At 45.7% G+C, this 16,465-nt stretch overlaps 1 protein-coding gene across 1 annotated transcript in view; it reads left to right on the forward strand.

Annotated features, from left to right (window-relative positions):
* Window positions 1-16,465, forward strand: part of LOC109300355 (pre-mRNA 3'-end-processing factor FIP1-like) — a gene marked incomplete at its 5' end in the record, with an annotated part of 58,148 nt that overhangs the window by 26,835 nt on the left and 14,848 nt on the right. The window contains 8 exons of the mRNA XM_019521040.1: window positions 1,563-1,673; window positions 4,397-4,527; window positions 7,272-7,396; window positions 8,946-9,051; window positions 9,517-9,715; window positions 12,736-12,762; window positions 14,646-14,703; window positions 16,226-16,281. Of these exons, the coding sequence (XP_019376585.1) occupies window positions 1,563-1,673; window positions 4,397-4,527; window positions 7,272-7,396; window positions 8,946-9,051; window positions 9,517-9,715; window positions 12,736-12,762; window positions 14,646-14,703; window positions 16,226-16,281 (813 nt within the window). The remainder of the gene's footprint in view (window positions 1-1,562; window positions 1,674-4,396; window positions 4,528-7,271; window positions 7,397-8,945; window positions 9,052-9,516; window positions 9,716-12,735; window positions 12,763-14,645; window positions 14,704-16,225; window positions 16,282-16,465) is intronic.

Genomic DNA, 16,465 nt, shown 5'->3' on the forward strand with positions numbered 1-16,465 from the left:
TCCTAGGTTGCACTCTCCAGCCTGGCTGGCCCCTGGGGCTGGGGGAGGTGCTGCGCAGGGTTGCTGCCCTGGAGGCTTCCAGCAGGTGGCAGAGCCCTGGGCCCAGCCAGGCAGACACCCTATCCCACCCAGGGCAGCACTGGGGTGCTGAGTGCTGGGGCCAGGTTCTTGGGACAGGGTTTGGGTGGCATGCAGGGAGGTGCCACAGGCAAGCCAGCGTGGTCAGGCCCTTAGGAAGGCAGGGGCTGGGCAGGAAGTGGGGGGCAGCCCTGGGGTTCTGCGGGCTTGAGCTGTGGTGGGCGGGCAGGTGGGGGTGCCCAGCAGCACCCATGGTGGGGTCTGGCCCGGCCCGCACAGTTTCTCAGGGATGGGCCACAGCCACCCTGTGCATATGGGGATGCTGCCTGGCTGGGACAGGGCTCAGGGGGCTTCCCTCTCCAGGATCAGCCTCCCTACACAGTGCAAGCAGGGCAGAGCTGACCCCAGTGTAAGGCCCTAGCCGTGGGAGACCCCCGGAGCCTGGGAATAGGTACCATGGCTGCCTCAGCCTGCCCGGGTCTTGCCCTTGCCCACCCGCTGCTCCCCTCAAGGAGCCAGGGCTGGGGGCAGGCACTGCATGGAGCTGCTGCGCTGCACACTCCCAGCCGGCTTGGCCCTGAGCACCGGCTGCAGCGGCTGTTTCCAGAGCCCGGGGAACGGCCTGCGGCTGCAGCTTCCACTCGCACAGTACCCAGTGTGCACAGACACTAAGCAAGGAGCTCCCTGAGCCCAGAGTCCTGCCCCACCCAGGCAACATCCCTTTGCGGGCAGAGTGGCTGCGCCCCATCCCTGCGGAGCTTTGTGGGCTGGGTGGGCACCACCTCCAGTGCTGCTGGGCTCCACGCTATAGCCCAAGTCTCTGGAGCCCTGGGACAGCCCCTGCTTCCTGCCTGACCCCAGCTCTCCTCCGGCTGCAGCCTTCCCAAGGACCTGGCCAGGCCAGGCAGCAACTCCCCCGGTGCCTGCTGCTCCCTGCTCCTCTCTCCCTCTCTTCCCCCTCTCATCACAACATGCTTAACAAGAAAAAAAAAATCACAAAGAAAAAGGCAGTACATGATGTTATATTTATTGTCATCAGGTTTTGAATTTTTAGAAAGCCTGGTATTTGCTGTAATTAAAGCAACGTTGATTTATTTATTTTTAACTGTATTAAATATGCAGTGCATCCTGCCATGTATCCCTTCACCCCAGTTTTGTTTTTGTGGTGTACTGGCACTAGCACTTTACAAGGTAGACATTGTGGGGTTTTCAGCACTCTGGCCAAAAAATGTTGCCTACCCTTGTTGCAGATGTTTTATTTTTAATTGTAGATGTATAACAACATTTAATATACAGATTACTGGTAGTGTTTTTTACTAGAAAGCGAGACAGTTACATTTAGAAATAGATGTTGTAGAAGCATTATTTAAATTCATAGCTGATAGTAGCTCTCTGTTTTTAAAATCAAATAATTTGCCCATCAGATTACTGGATTAGAAGCATTGCATTAAAAGTGGTAACGTTTTATTTTCCTTTCTTCAAAGCCAAGTTGCAGCCCAAAGGTATTGATTTGGATGCCCCAGGGAATATAAATGGATTGCCTGTTATAGAAGTGGATTTAGATTCATTTGAAGACAAACCATGGAGGAAACCAGGTGGGGCCTCAAAGTTTCTTGTGGTAAATATTTTCTGCTGTTTTAAGTGGGTTTTTTGGTTCACTTTTTTTCATTCATAATTTATGTCAAGTTGGTGCTGGCTGGGCTGGGAAAGTCTGGACAGTCCAACTCCTGTCTGAGCTGCCAGTGACCCATTTATTGGCCTGAGTTATTGATGTGCAAACTTAAGTGGTGATTAGAAGAAAGTGGACTGCACCTACCTGTATCTGTTAATCTAGGAAGAGCAGATAACTTTTTATTTTATATTTTATTCATGTTCTACTTCCAAAAATACACGATTCTAATATTGGTGCAGTAGCATTCAATCCCAAAGTCAGTTGAACTTCTTAATCTTGACTTCACTGGACTATTGATGTGTGACTCATTATGAGATGTGGTCTCCTTTTCATGCACAGCAGCTTGCATGCTCTGTGCCCTCATGACCAAACCCAAAGGCACACCAGGTGCAGCTTTATAATGTCAGCATTCATGTAGGGAAGTGTCAGATGCTGAGGGAGTGATGAATTTGCTTTTGGTAAGTTAGCACTCAACCATGTAACTCCTCTGGGAATTAACTCTCATTTGAGCTTTATATGGGTTTGTGAAGCTAGTGATAGAAAAACCATCTGTCCAGAGCCTTGTTAGGAACAGATTTAGTATTAGTTGGGAGGAAAAGAACTTCAGAGAAAAAAAGAACCTCACCAAAGCACCTCTGAGGAAAAAACACTTGAATTTTAGTGTCCGAAAAAGGTTGCCTCTTCCAAAAAAAAAAAAAGAGGCAGTATTATATAACGGACCCTGAGACTAGATAACCTTGGGTAGGCCATCCTCTGTGTCTCCACTTATCCTTCCGTACCATTGCAATATATTGACCCCTACCTTTTACACAACACCAAGTTCTCCAGAGAGTATTTCACACAGCAGTTTTTAAGCTATTTAATGCGTGGGATGCTTTTTATCTTCCCTACCTGTATGGGGGGTGGGGGTGAGTTTTCTCCAGCAAAATGACTCTTACAGGCAAACTATGAACTGCTTTAAATTCTTTCAGTTCTTCGGATGAATTTGACTCGAAACTAATTGTAAAGACAGAGATCCAAATACATATCCTCCCACAAATCTGTCAACCCAAGCATAAAATCCACCTGCACTTTGTCATAATGAGGAAGGAAGAAAGCTAACGATTTTTACTTACCTTTTCAAAAATACTACTAGGCCAAGTAAGTAGTATCTTTTGTAAGGCTGCCTGTGATATGCATTTGTGTCCTGCCCACCTGAAGTGGAAGGGCAGTGGGATACACAGAGAAACATGTGTTGCTCTATCAAGGTATCGGACACGAAGCACTCTGATATGGAGGGGAGTTAGACCAGATGTAAATAGAAAACACATTTCTCTTTCTTCAGCAGATCTGTCGCTGACTACAGAGAGAGAAGCTAGGGGGAAAAGCAAAATTTAAGCAGTGAGGCCAGTTAAGTTCAGAGCTACAACTGTGGGAATCGTTACTGTTCTGCTGGCTCTGGACCAAGAGTGATCCGTGTATCTAAAATGTAATATTGATTTGATGTATGAATTGGAGAAAAATTAATGGAAAAATTTGGCCTATGTTATATATTGGATGGTTCCGTATGCTACTCTAGTAGCCTGTCCCTAGAGAACCTTTTGGGCTACATCCTAGGTATAGACTCCACTAGCTAGTCATTCTCATTAAGTCGGGGAAGGGAAGGGGAAATGTTGTGTTATTGAAATACTGATAAAAAGCCTAAATATGTGCTGGTAAAGCAGATCTATGAATTGCATGTTGCTAAATTTGAGTGGGTTGAATTTGCATACCCAGGGGATGGGGCAGGAAGAGCAACTACCAGGAGAGAGAATATATGTCTTCTTGCAAAGACCCAGTGGTGGTGTGACCAGTCTGTCTAAGCCCTAATGTTCTGTAACTGGTTAAACCAAAAATGTTTCTGTAGCTGGAATAGTGAGGGTGTTCAGTGGTGCTAGGAGGCACTGCTGTAGTCCCCTTTGCTGTGAAGTCCCATCTGCGCTTGTCCCTCTCCACCTTCATTTCCTTTGGCAGGGAGTGTCTGGCCACTTCTATTTAACTGGCTCCAGTCCATGCTGAAGTAGCACATTAAACATCACAGTGAGTTGATACTTCTTGGATGACCACAGCTCAGATCACAGCCAAACAGTGAGGCTCTGTGTGGTCCCAGTTGTACCAGTAAGGCACATTCCAGCTTATCTTGGCTTAACACCACGGGCAGGCCCTAAGCAGTGAATCTGACTGAAAAAAAGCATAGACAGTGCAGGACAGAATACAAATACACTGGCAAAGCTGTGGAAGGGGGAAAGCCTCTATCACCAACCTGCTTGGTCCCTTACTTCCATTAGCGCTTGACTCAGCTTCAGAATTATAGATAAAATAGCTAGGGCCCCTGTGGAAAACCGAGGCAGTGAATAACTGCCTGTGAGTAGTGGCCATAAACCTGTGATATCCTGCCTGTGTTGAACCTTTTTCCCAAAAAACTTCAGATTTAAGTAAGATGCTGCCATCTCTAGGAAGGAACCCAGCAACAGCATTCAATGCCACTAAACAGCATTAAATGAAGAACAAATCTAATTCTCTAGAAGAATAATTATAAATGCTCTGTTTAAGCACTTTTCGGCTCAATCTGAATGTGCAGACATCCTCACCCAGACTTGCCCTGTTAATTTGTGGCGCTGCTTCTAGGTGCTGACCTTTCTGATTACTTTAATTATGGATTCAATGAAGAAACTTGGAAAGCTTATTGTGAGAAACAGCGACGACTTCAGCTTGGATTGGACCCCTCCCCTCCTATCAGCACAGAGAATAAGATCACGGTAGGTAACCTTCTGTGCAGCATGTAGCTGTAATTCAAGCATCTGGCTGTTTTTTGAGTAAGGGTATAAGAGTGGAAGCTGGCTAAAAGGATTGCCTTTTTAATGTTGTTTCAGGAAAGGTAGACCTAAAAATATAACTTAATTCTTACAGTCTCTCTGCTTATGTATGGGCATGTCTACATGAGACATTTACCACAGAGTTGCCAAATTAGCTCCACAGTAAATGTCTCTACACGTGTCCCTAATAGGCTGCAGGAAACTAATAAACTCTGTGGCAGATTAATACTTGTATTTACAAATACTGTGCTTCTGCGGAGTTCTTTGGTGTGCAGCAACGCACATGCAGACACTGACGGAGCTGGCTGGGGCACAAAGGTGCTTCAGTGTGGGGGCTACCTTCTGGCTAGTCGTGTACTAGAGCACACTCGTGCCCCAGCCAGCTCCTCTGCAGCATGTTGAGCTGGGTTAGAGCAGCCCCATGCTGGCAGGCTGACTCCCCTGGGTCCCTTGCCAGCCAGGGTTGCTCTGATTCAGCTCAGCATGATGCGGTCCCAGGCACATGTAAGTGGCACAGCAGGGAGCAATAAACTCTGGCAAAATATGTATAGGTAGACATACCCAGTCACTCCTGTTGAAGAAAGAACTCCAGCCTTTGACAGGGCTAGTATGAACCCCTATGGGAAAGCAAGACTTGGGTGACTCCCCAGAGAAGCCTGTGTCTTTTGCGGGGTGTTGAGGGTGGGATGGTAATACTGCTAAGGTCCTTTGGTTAGGAGATCCTGTATTTGAGCTCAGTGTTTGGGAGACTTAACTCGTTCAGGAGTCCTGTGTCCTGCTTGACAGGATGCAGGACTACAGGATAAGGGCAATCATATGCCTAGAATTGTCAAAGATCTTGTGAGAGAACAGCTTAAGAGGCTGGACATCCACAAATCAGCTGGCCCAGATGGAATGCACCCAAGAATGCTAAAAGAGTTGGCTGACATCATAGCATGACCAATGGCAAGGATATTTGAGAACTCATGGCGCTTGGGAGAGGTCCCTGAAGGTTGGAAGGAAGGAAGATCCAGGGAACTGTAGGCCAGTCAGTTTGACGTTAATCCGTGGAATGATCTTGGAAAAAATCATCAAAGAAACCATCAACAACAGGCTAATGGAAGGCGACATCCTGAGAGAGAGCCAACACAGCTTCATTGTGGGTAGGTCTTGCCTGACCAACTTCATTCCCTTCTGTGACCAGGTGACACATCACCTGGACAAAGGAGAAGAGGTTGATGTTATGTATTTAGATTTCAAAAAAGCCTTTGACTTGGTCTCCCATGATGTCCTCATGGTAAAATTGGGGAACTGCGGTCTTGACAACCTTATGGTCCGATGGCTGGGGAGCTGGCTCCTTGGTCAGACCCTGAGAGTGATAGTTGATGGAACAGTCAACATGGACAGACTCACAAGGTGGGCAGATGAAAACCTGATGACCTTCAACATGGAGAAATGCAAGGTGCTCCACCTCTGGAGAAAAGCCACATCATACTTACAGGCTTGGCAGTGTTACACTCACTAGCACCATGACCAAAAGACTTGGGGGGGGGTCATGACTGACCACAAGATGAACACGAGCCACCAATGCGATGCCGCAGCTGGCAATCCCAAATAAAATTCTGGCTTGCATCTACTGATGTGTCTCAAGCAAGCCCCAAGAAGTCATCCTCCTGCTTTACCTGGCCTTGGTGAGGCCGCAGCTGGAGTACTGCATCCAATTCTGGGCTCCACGCTTTAAAAAGGACGTGGAGAAGCTTGAGAGAGTCCAGAAAAGAACTATGCACATGATTAGAGGTCAAGAGAACAGGCCTTATGAAGAGAAGCTGAGAGGCATGGGACTCTTCAGCCTGGAAAAGTGAAGGCTCAGGGGTGACTTGGTGGCAGCCTATAAGTATATAAGGAGTGTACATCAGGAACTGGGAGAGCATCTGTTCACCAGGGCACCCCAAGGGAAGACTAGGTCTAGCGGTCAGAAACTGCTGGAACACCGTTTTTTAAACTGGACGTAAGGAAAAACTTCTTTACCATTTGAGTCTTCAGAGTCTGGAATAGACTCCCCCCCCCTCAAAGTGGTGCAAGCACCCACTCTGGATACCTTTTAAGAAATACTTGGATACTTATCTTGCTGGGGTGATCTGACCCCAGCGGACTTCCTGCCCCTTAGGCAGGGGGTTGGACACAATGATCTCACAAGGTCCCTTCCAGCCCTAATATCTATGAAATTTATGATTTAAGGCTGATCTGTGGGGCACTTCTAACCTGGAGGGGAGCCATGGCCTATTCACTCCTTGGCACCTCTGCTGAGACTGTATCAGTTGTGTTGGTGACTTTTGTGGTGCCCATCAGCATCACCAAGCAGAAATAGGATAGTAACATGTCCCTGGGTAGGATTTGCCCTGGTGAGGTAGAGGCTGAAGTCTCCACATCCCTCTTTCAGTTCTGCAAGATAGAACTGAATAAAAACAGGACCATACTCGGGTTAATTTAAACCGTAGGGTTTCAAATGTATATTGAAAGTAGAGAGGCCATCCAGTTTGCATCTCCATATCTGTTTGGCAACCATGGTTTCAGTTAGATCACTACAGGTGATGTTCTGCTTTCTGTGTTGGAGATGCTTCTATTATCAAGAGTGGATCTGTGTTGCATTTAATATAGTTGGTAACTGAAGGCACCAAATGCAATTTCCCCTCCTCGTACCCTCTCAGGTTCAGCAAGGAAGGACAGGAAATGCAGAGAAGGAAGTGGAGAACAGCATCATCAAAACGGAATTCAAAACCGACTTTGTGGCTCTCGTGGGAGGGCGCATGAAGGCTGGGCCTCCCCCAAACAGGTGAGGACACTTCCAGGCACCATGTCAGAGCTAGCAGCTATCATGTACTGCACACTGGACAAGTTGGGATTCAGCTGGTTCACCTCTGAATTTCTCTCGTGCAGACCTTGCTCAGAATTGGCCATGTTTCTGGGAATGCTTGTTCCGTTTCCTCACCCAGTTGGCATCTTCAGTGTAGCACTCTGGGTGGGTCCAGCCTGTTGCTTAGTTCAGGCATTCTAGCTTGCCCGTGCTAGGGGAGGGATGAAATAAGACACATCCCTCCTTTACTTTTTGGGTTGTTGGCTCATCATCATAGGCCTGATCCAATTCCCTTTTAGCTGGCCTTTGCATTGCCTTGCTCACAGATGGGTCCAGTGCTTGGCAACTGCCAAAAGGGAACTACTTGATCTCAGAACTGCCTGCTGAACGATTAGTATGAGATCAGCTGGACACTTGGTGATTTTTTTTTTTTTTTTTTTCCTGAGGAAATGGTCCAAGGAGGGTGGACAGTGTTTAATGCTGATCCTGGTTGGCAGCCTGTGCTGGGCAAGTCCCCTTACTGGCAGTATGAAACTGACTGTTTTCTGTAAAGAGTTTAGGAAGCTTGGTTACGTGAAAGCAAATGAGGTTTTTGCTCCATGTTATCCAGGACTTTGCACAATTCTGTCTACATCCAGGGACCAGTCCAGTACTCTCATCCCACCCTTTACAATAAGGATTTCATCTCACCTAGAGAGAGTGCTTCAAGGGCCAAATCTAGATCGTTCAAACTAAAGCCTTTAATATCTACCCCTTTCCATTTAAGCAGTTCACTTACTTTTTCATGCTTCTTAACAGTGAAATGAGACCTGTCAGGTCTGTTTTTTCTTGCTTACATGTGATACCCTTCTGCTGAGCTTTTCCAAAGTCTTTACAATCCAGAATAACCTGCTCCTACGGAGATAGCTCCCTAGCATGGCAAATATGCAACAGGGGGAGATTAGGTTCAGGAGCAACAATGGACCTGTGCTGCTTCCTTGTCTGTCTCTTCCACCAAATTAGTCTGGTCCCCTGTTTCTGTGCAGAGACACTTTTTTTATTGTGGGGCCCAGTAGAGCTCTCACAGTAGTAGTCTTTCTATGGAAGGAGCACTAGGCCTAGGGATGGAGAGACAGAAATCTGTCTGAGGATCAGAGCTGTCACTAAAATAGCCGTGGGCCCTAAGGTGTCTGCAGCTCTTGGAGAGTTGGTTATGAAGTAGTGCAGAGTCTGAGATGTCTCTGAACCAAGGGCTTTGGGTGATTAAGCACTTGCCACTTTTGTTGGGTTTGATCCTGTATCCCCTGCAGTAGTTCCATTGACATCTGCTGAGTAAACAAGAGTGTTCTGAAACACTTGGGGTATTCATGGTCTTAGCAGCTCTCAGTGGCAGTAGTGTGCGCAATACCTCTTGATCATGTGCTGATGATGATGGTTTTAAGGAAACCAACTCATTCCCAGCAAGCAGAACTCGGTTTATGCTTGTGTGAAACTGCCACTTCTAATGTTTTTGTGGAATCTTAGAAGAGATGTACCTATTTTGTACCAGGAAGCTGGGTGGGACGATCGACGTGATTGGTGGACAGGCAGGTACAATTAGGAGAGTAGAAGGAAGACGTCGTGATAAACATGCCTCGGAGGAAAATCCCATTCAGGTAAATGGTTTAGATCTGTCTTCACAAACGTTTGATGTTGCATGTACTTCAGTGAACTCTCAGCAACTGCCTGTCCCATAAGTGCTGGACTTGGTCCCTCAGTGTGGGATGAAGGATGTCTATAACATAACAGACAGTCAGTCCAAACATTCAGTGATAGTTTGGTCATTCCCCTGGGGTGTGGGACCATCTCCTAGGGAAATGGGTTTGAACCTAGCTTGGCTCTTATCACAGGCTGGAATTTGTGTTAGAGAAGATGTCTGTGTCAGGGTGTTCCTTTGCATACTGGCCTGGTACCATCTCCCCCAGAGTAAAGGATAAAACGCTGAGAGAGTCTCCTGATTTTTATTTATTTATTTTTAATCCCTTCTCTATAATGCTGGGGTTGCAGGCCACAGGACATACACCAGCAGCATGTGTCAGTGTGTTAGAATTGCAAGTTATCTGTTTTGTTTTCATGTTAAGGTCCTTGGAGATCATGGAAATAAGCCACAACCCCCGCAGCAGCCCCAGCAACCATCACAGCCCCAGCAGCCACCCCAGCAGCAGCCATTTGCACCACCAGCAGGCCCCCCACCACCTCCACTTGCTGGACCACCTCCACCACACTTTCTGCACCCTCCTCCTCCAGTTACTTCTGTCCCTCCACCCCTGCACCCTCCAGGTAGGTATTTTCATGTGGCGGTCTTGCTCATCCTGTTGTCTCTGGGGGCATTCAATTTGCAGTTCAGGAAAACCAAAGGGCTCCCCAGTATTATTAATGGTTGTAGCAGATCACTGAAGTTTGATTTTTAGATGGAGGTGCCATGTATGATTGCCTCTCCCAACCTCTACCTCCATGTGCCCTAGATCTGTGTGTTTTTAATAAGAGCTTCTTTTCCTTGCAGCACTCTGCTTTTTGTGAGTTGCTGATGACACCTGAGCCTTGGATACCAGGGTGATAGTATATAGGAAAGTGATTAGGATGGGTCTTTGAAGGAACCTGGGAGTGGAGGGATTGCCCTACTGGATCAGACCAGTGGACCCGCTATTCTAGGATCCTATCTGATGATAGCTAATAGTAGATACTTCAGAAGGGGGGTGCCAGAACCTCCATATTGGACAATCCTGGGGTAATGTGCCTATTGGACCTTTTTTCTTAGTCCAGGTCAGTTAATGGTTGGATTAGGTCCTGAAGTAGGAGAGCATATGGATTTAATAGACATGAGACGCATCTTTTTGTTGCACTGGAGGTTTCTGAATATTCTTAGAACTTAAATATCCTCAAATTTAAATGGATATAGACCTGTACTTTTTTGTGTGCTTTAAGAAAAGTAGTGCAAATGAGGTAACTAGTGGGCTTCTGGCAACTAGTGAATGTCTCCACAGTATCCTTGAGTTGTGCACCCTTAAGTCTTTAGGTGGGTATGGAGACTTCACAATACTTCAAGGTGACATCAACTTAAACTGTGTATCCACCCGAACACTCCACCTACTGAGGCTGTTCAACCTAGGATGTCAAGCGTGATGAGATGGGAGGGGAGAGTTATTTTGGTCTAAGCAGGTGACATTTTGCATATGAGCAGTTCTACTATTTCTTCTCTGTATTGAATCATTTGGCATGCTCTGTATCCCATGACTTGCACAGCAGGGAGAGATGCTTTGATGGTAAAAGTGTACTCATAAAGCTGCTCATACTGGCAGGAGAAGGGTATTTGCAGAAGCTGAAACTATTTTAAATTCATTTTTAGAAAATGAGTCCATTGCCAATTGATGGCGTCCCTTTACCATATAATGCATGTGGTCAGGATAAACCTGTATACTTCCCACCTAACTTTAAAGGGCGACTGCTTGGAGGAAAGGATCACGGGGTACTACTTGGAATAGGCCTCTGGACTTTGGAAGGCTTAGGTTCTACACTCAGGGCTCTTGATGCATGGTGTTTCCATCTCTAAAAGATTATGCAGGGAGACTTAACATTAATGCTTTGAGAACTTTGAGCTGGAGATGGGCAACTTGGGAGAGGAGAATCAGTTCAGTGCATGTCATATCTTTTTACAAGTGGGCCTGTTGAGAAGACTGATGACTGACTGTGGCTGACTATAAGCTGTAGTCTGTCTTATCCAGGGTAGCAGAAGCACAACATAAGCTTTGGAGCACAAGTTCATGTTACACAGATACTTTTTCTCCAGACAAAAAAAGATCCTTTCTCAAAAAAAAACAACCCCTGCCACTCCTGGTTCTTCTGTTGTGTGTTGATGCAGGCCCAGATTAGATCTCCTGAAAAACTATTTACTCTGAACAGCCAGTTTCATTCATTTTTCTTTTGACCCAGTGTTTCACGAATCAGTCTCCTAGAAGAAAGCCAAGTCATCTTTAAATGCTGGTGCCTTTTCACCAGCAGGTGTGCAAGACCACTAGTTTTTAGTCAGTCTTCTACATTTTAAGGAGAAGGTTGGGGCCAGACGATCCAAAATTGCAGCAAGGTAATTGAAAGCTGCAAGTTCCAGTTCTGATTCCTTTCTTCCTTCCCATGTGTGCCTGCTTCTTTCAACTGACCTTTCTTTTTATAAACCAAGCAGTCTGCTTCTGATTCCTACCCTGTCAGCACCTTCGAGGCGTGAACTACTCTGCACTTCTGTTCCCTGAATCTCCTTGCTCAGGTTCCTGCCCCACCTTGGGAGGGGTGGAAGAAAGGAGGTGCTGTCTGGCTGGCTTACAGGGTGATCATTCTAACTGAAGATAGATCCTTGAAGGAATCCACCATTGCTGTCAGATAACAGCCTCCTGCTGCTGCAGAAATGCCCTGGATTCTAGGAGAGGGTTCTGTTTTTCCCTCTTATTCAAACCAAATCAAGGATGTTATTTTTTTCAAAGCAAAAGAAGCTGATTCTGTGATGTTGTTGGTGAGCATGACTTGTTGCCCCAAGTATTTGATTGGTTTGTTGGATGTTACCCTTCTGACAAACACACCATGCCAGAGAAGTGATAGGTGCTTACAAGCTGCTGCCAATCACCAGTACAGTCTTGATGCCTAGCAAAACTAGAGCATGATAGTAGAAAGAATGAGGAGCTTTGACAAACGCCGAGGCCACTTGTCTTGTCCCTGCAGTTTGTCCGTGGGATGTATGCTGTCAGTTTTGGATTCCTTTAACTAGGCACAGAAATATCAGCCATCTCCTGAAACACTTCCCCTCCCCTTCATCAGCTGCTAGCAAATCTGTCTCTCTTCCCCTTGAACGTGAGCCTTGCCATGGTGATCAATGTCTTTGTCACTTTGGGCTGGAATACTGCCATGCCGCCAGCTGAAAGCAAAGACCTTTGTGGGGTTTTACGCTGTCTAACGTGGAAGCTGGTCCTCTGACGGGAAGAAGTCGGCAAAAGTACATTGAACTAATACTCCACTCTCTTCACTGGCTCCTTATTGTGAAGGTCCAGAGTAAATACACTTTCAGGACATCTAATCCATACGGACACATTGCTCCTATGTGCTGATGAATAATGGACAACCTTATAGCCTGCTCAGTCTCCTTTTAGCGCTTGATTCTGTGATAGCTAAGAAGAGGAGGGAACATTTTGACAGACTTTACTCGTATATGCCTGGCCTCGGCAGAAGGATGCCAGTAAGCTGGGCTCTAACCTTGGGTTCATTAAGGATGTGCTTTTCTTATTGTCTTCACTAGGTTTGTTTTCTTGTCTCCATAGGTTTGCCACCACCAGGTCCCATTCCAGGTAGGCTCTTGATTTGCTTAGTTTTAAGTGGCAGTGATTCTCATGAACACACACAAATGTCTGGGCTTGAGCCCTCAGTTTAGTATGAAATGGAGCGATGCTGAGGCCTGTTATGCTCAGTCAGACTTAGCTTTATAAATGCTGAAAAGCCTTGCCATCTTGGACCACTCCAGCTGCTTCAGTAATATTGCCTGTGGTGACTTAAAACAGTCTTTTTTTTGTCTCTGAAGACTTTCTCAGAAATAGAACTGGAGAATTTTAACCCAGGAGTCCTTTTGCCAGTCAAGTTTTGAGAGACCTAACCTCTTGTCACTGTAGGATCTTGCATAGGGACAAGTCTCCTGCCTTAAGTGACAGATGGATGCATCCTGTAAGATTTTTGCAGAGTATGGAGAATGAGGTGCAGCCACAGCCATTCTCATTGGACATCCTCTCTCCCTTGATGGGCAGAGCTGGTGAATGTTAATGAGCAAATGAAACAAATGGAAACCTTGCAATCTGGAACACTCCCAAACTGAGAGTAAGTTCAGAACCGGATAACTTCTCATTGTATGCTTGTTTCATTGCAGTCTTGCTGCAAGTCTGGTTCTTGCTGCAAGTCTGGTTCTTTTTCTCTTATTGAATCAACCTCGCTTGTAGTGAGCTTGGATCTGGCAAAACTCACCTGTAGCGAAATCAAGTGCAGATCCCAGCCTGCAAGGACCCTGCACTTGCCCCATGCAGTTCTGGTTTATTTAGATTGCAGCTATGTTCTGGAAATAAAGGAGGTGGGGTTTATCTTGGTTGAAGGGGCTGCTACAGCAGCTAATTAGATTGAAAAGGGAAAATGCATGGAAAATACCCAGTGAGAATTTTCAGCTCTATTGTAGTTAGAGAAAGGTGCATGACACACCTATAGTCATCATCCTTTTTGCTCAACAATAGTAAGTGCTCCTGAACAAGTGTCACAAGCATTATTACTTGCTCTGATTTGTATCTTTCAAAAAAAAAAAAAAAAAAGCTATTTTCCAGAAGAGGAGAATACTGACTTAAAATGTCAGATTGCTTTCTTTAAACGTGATTTTTAAACAGTTGGCACAGGAGTTTCTGAGCTGCTTCAAGCCAACATTTTACTCATCAATGGCAATGACGTCATGTTAACAGCCTATAATTTTGTTACACAAAACTATGGGTAATGCTTTCAAGAGCATATAGGGCACCATTTTCAGAAGTGACTTGGCTACTTGGAAGTTCTACGCGACTTAATTTTCTAAAGTACTCTGGTTTTGAAAATGTTGTCTCCATCTCTCAAGTTGCCTGTTCTTGTAACTGAAATTTGGCTGCCTTTTCAGGTGGAAAGCAGTCCTAGGGCCCTCAAAAATCGCACCTCTGAGTTTAGTTAGTGCTATACCCTACCATGTTTTCTGCCTCCTTGCAGGGTAGTTCTGCTTAGAAAAGAAACTTTTTTTCCCCAGTGAACATAATAGGCTTCCCTGCTGTGTTGAGCTCAGTGTACAACGAAACCATCCTTCCAGTTGTAATCAGCTGGCATCCTGATAGTCAAGCTCTTTGTTTCTCTGTTTTCATTGTGACTTGAAGGGTTAATGGAGGGGAAAATCTGAGTCTTAATTTTTTGTTGATGCCAAATGAGCCAGGATTTAAGTTAATTCATACTCCTGTAGCTGTGGTGGTTCTGTAGGGCTACTAGAAGTAAGAACAGTAGAAGTTTTAATTCTGGTAAAAGGATACAGTACTCGATACACTCAGAAATTAGACTAGAGTAAAATGTTGCTGTTTGTGTTGTGCAGTGCAGAACTGTAGTTTCACTGCCTAATTGTGAATGTTAATAAAGTCTTGTCAGCTGACTACGATCTCTTTGTGACCACTTCTGCTTTTATTTGTAGGGTTGTTTCCTCCCCCACTGGCTCCTCCACCAGCCCTCCTCATTCCAACACTCGATGGGTAAGAGAGAATCTTTCCAGGCTTGTTCTGTGTAACCAGATGTTGCTTGCTGGAGTGGAGCAGAATTACAGGGGGTGGGAAGCTTGCTAAGGAAGTAGGATATGTTGCATTTCTGTCACAGGCTTGAGAGCACTGATGTTAGGAGTTAAGTCTGCTTAACTCCTAACATCAGTGGTAGGATGTGTGCATGCTATCTGTGGTCACATATATCTGGGTATGCTAGACAGATGACCGCACAGGAGCAAAGAATGCTGAAGTTTGGGTGTCGAAAAACTTCCAGACTGGCCCTAAATTGGAAGGGAAAAGTGAAATGACCAGATAGATTAAAGCTTTGGAGAAAGTTAACCTGTTATGGCAAGGCTTGCACCAAGCTTGCTGGTGCCTTTGCATATCCAGCTTTGTGGATACATTCAGGACCGCACCGTATTTCTCTAGCATTTTTTGTCAGCAATATCCACAAACACTTTTACCACTAATTTTTTCCAGAAGCATTATTAGATCCACTTTGCAAAGGTCCTAGGGAGGAGCTAATGCACAAAAGCATGAAATGTGTTTATTTATATGCCCAAGCCTATGTACAGATCCAGGAACAGAACTTGAATTGCAGGGCTCTTGGTACTAAGTTTTCATGCCCACATCACATTCTCTTAATGCCCCAGGGAGTCATGTAGGAGATGAAATGATGTAATGTCAGTTGTCTTGCTGCCCTACTATTCCCAGATGATAAAAACAATATGACCTGTTACCAAGGCTTAAAAATTCTTACATGAAACATGGTGCTGAAGGCAAAGTATGGCAATTTTTGCCATGTGTGCTGAAGTATACTATCATGTCTGGCTTTGTGTTCTGGTGCATTGAATTCTCTCTACTAACTGGTTTCTTGGTTGTCTGTCACCATTTGTTATGATGGACAAACCAATCCCAACAACACAAGAACCAGAACAAGCGGGTGTCGTCATCCCGTTTCCCTACCCCCAACATGATTAAACCAAAGCAAAACTTTTTCATGGAGTCTGAACAGTTTTGGTATCTCAATATTACATTCCATTTTTCCACTTCCATGCTGCCTCCCCCAGTTTGACATATAAATACTCTTTTGCCTCTCTGACTCTTGAAGAAGCAGCTATTTGTACCTTCATGTGAGGTCATTTTTTCTTGCATTAGGATGTTGCCAGTGGGGGGGGGGGGCTCATGCTGAATAATCTCTGCCCAGGGGAGGATGATGTTAGTTAGGACTTCTGGCCATAGAGCATAGCCTTTTCCTGCCCTTCCCAGCAAGACCTCCAGGTCTGCCCAGCCTCTCCCTGTGGTAAGGCCTGATACCCATTATTGAACCAGCATGAAGGAGCCAGTCTGCAGCAGTTGGGAGTGGGGGATATCCTGGTATAGTGACCAAGCTTGGGAAGGAATCACAACTTGGACTTATGTGGGTCCAACCACGTCTATCCTCATGTGCCCTGCATGTTAAGCAAGTGGCAGGTACCTGACCTTAGTAACTCATATCCTTGTGCTCTTTCCAAAGTCAGCCAGCCAGCTACAATAACAGGCAACCACCTCCATTTGGCTACAACTCTGCAGGTGAGTACTGGAGCAAAGGGTGGATGATTTTTTTTGTTTCCCAATGGACAGTGGTTGGCAGCTTACCCTCCTGCAAGGCTGACTTGAATCTATGTTGAGGTGACTTTGGAAAGCCTTGCTGTTACTTAGAAACATCCCAGCTGCATTCAGTGGGTGTTTGACAGTGGGGAAAGCAGGAAGCACT

The sequence above is a fragment of the Gavialis gangeticus genome, unplaced genomic scaffold (assembly GCF_001723915.1).
Source record: "Gavialis gangeticus isolate Ggan-Ray unplaced genomic scaffold, GavGan_comp1, whole genome shotgun sequence".
Classification (NCBI taxonomy): domain Eukaryota; kingdom Metazoa; phylum Chordata; order Crocodylia; family Gavialidae; genus Gavialis; species Gavialis gangeticus.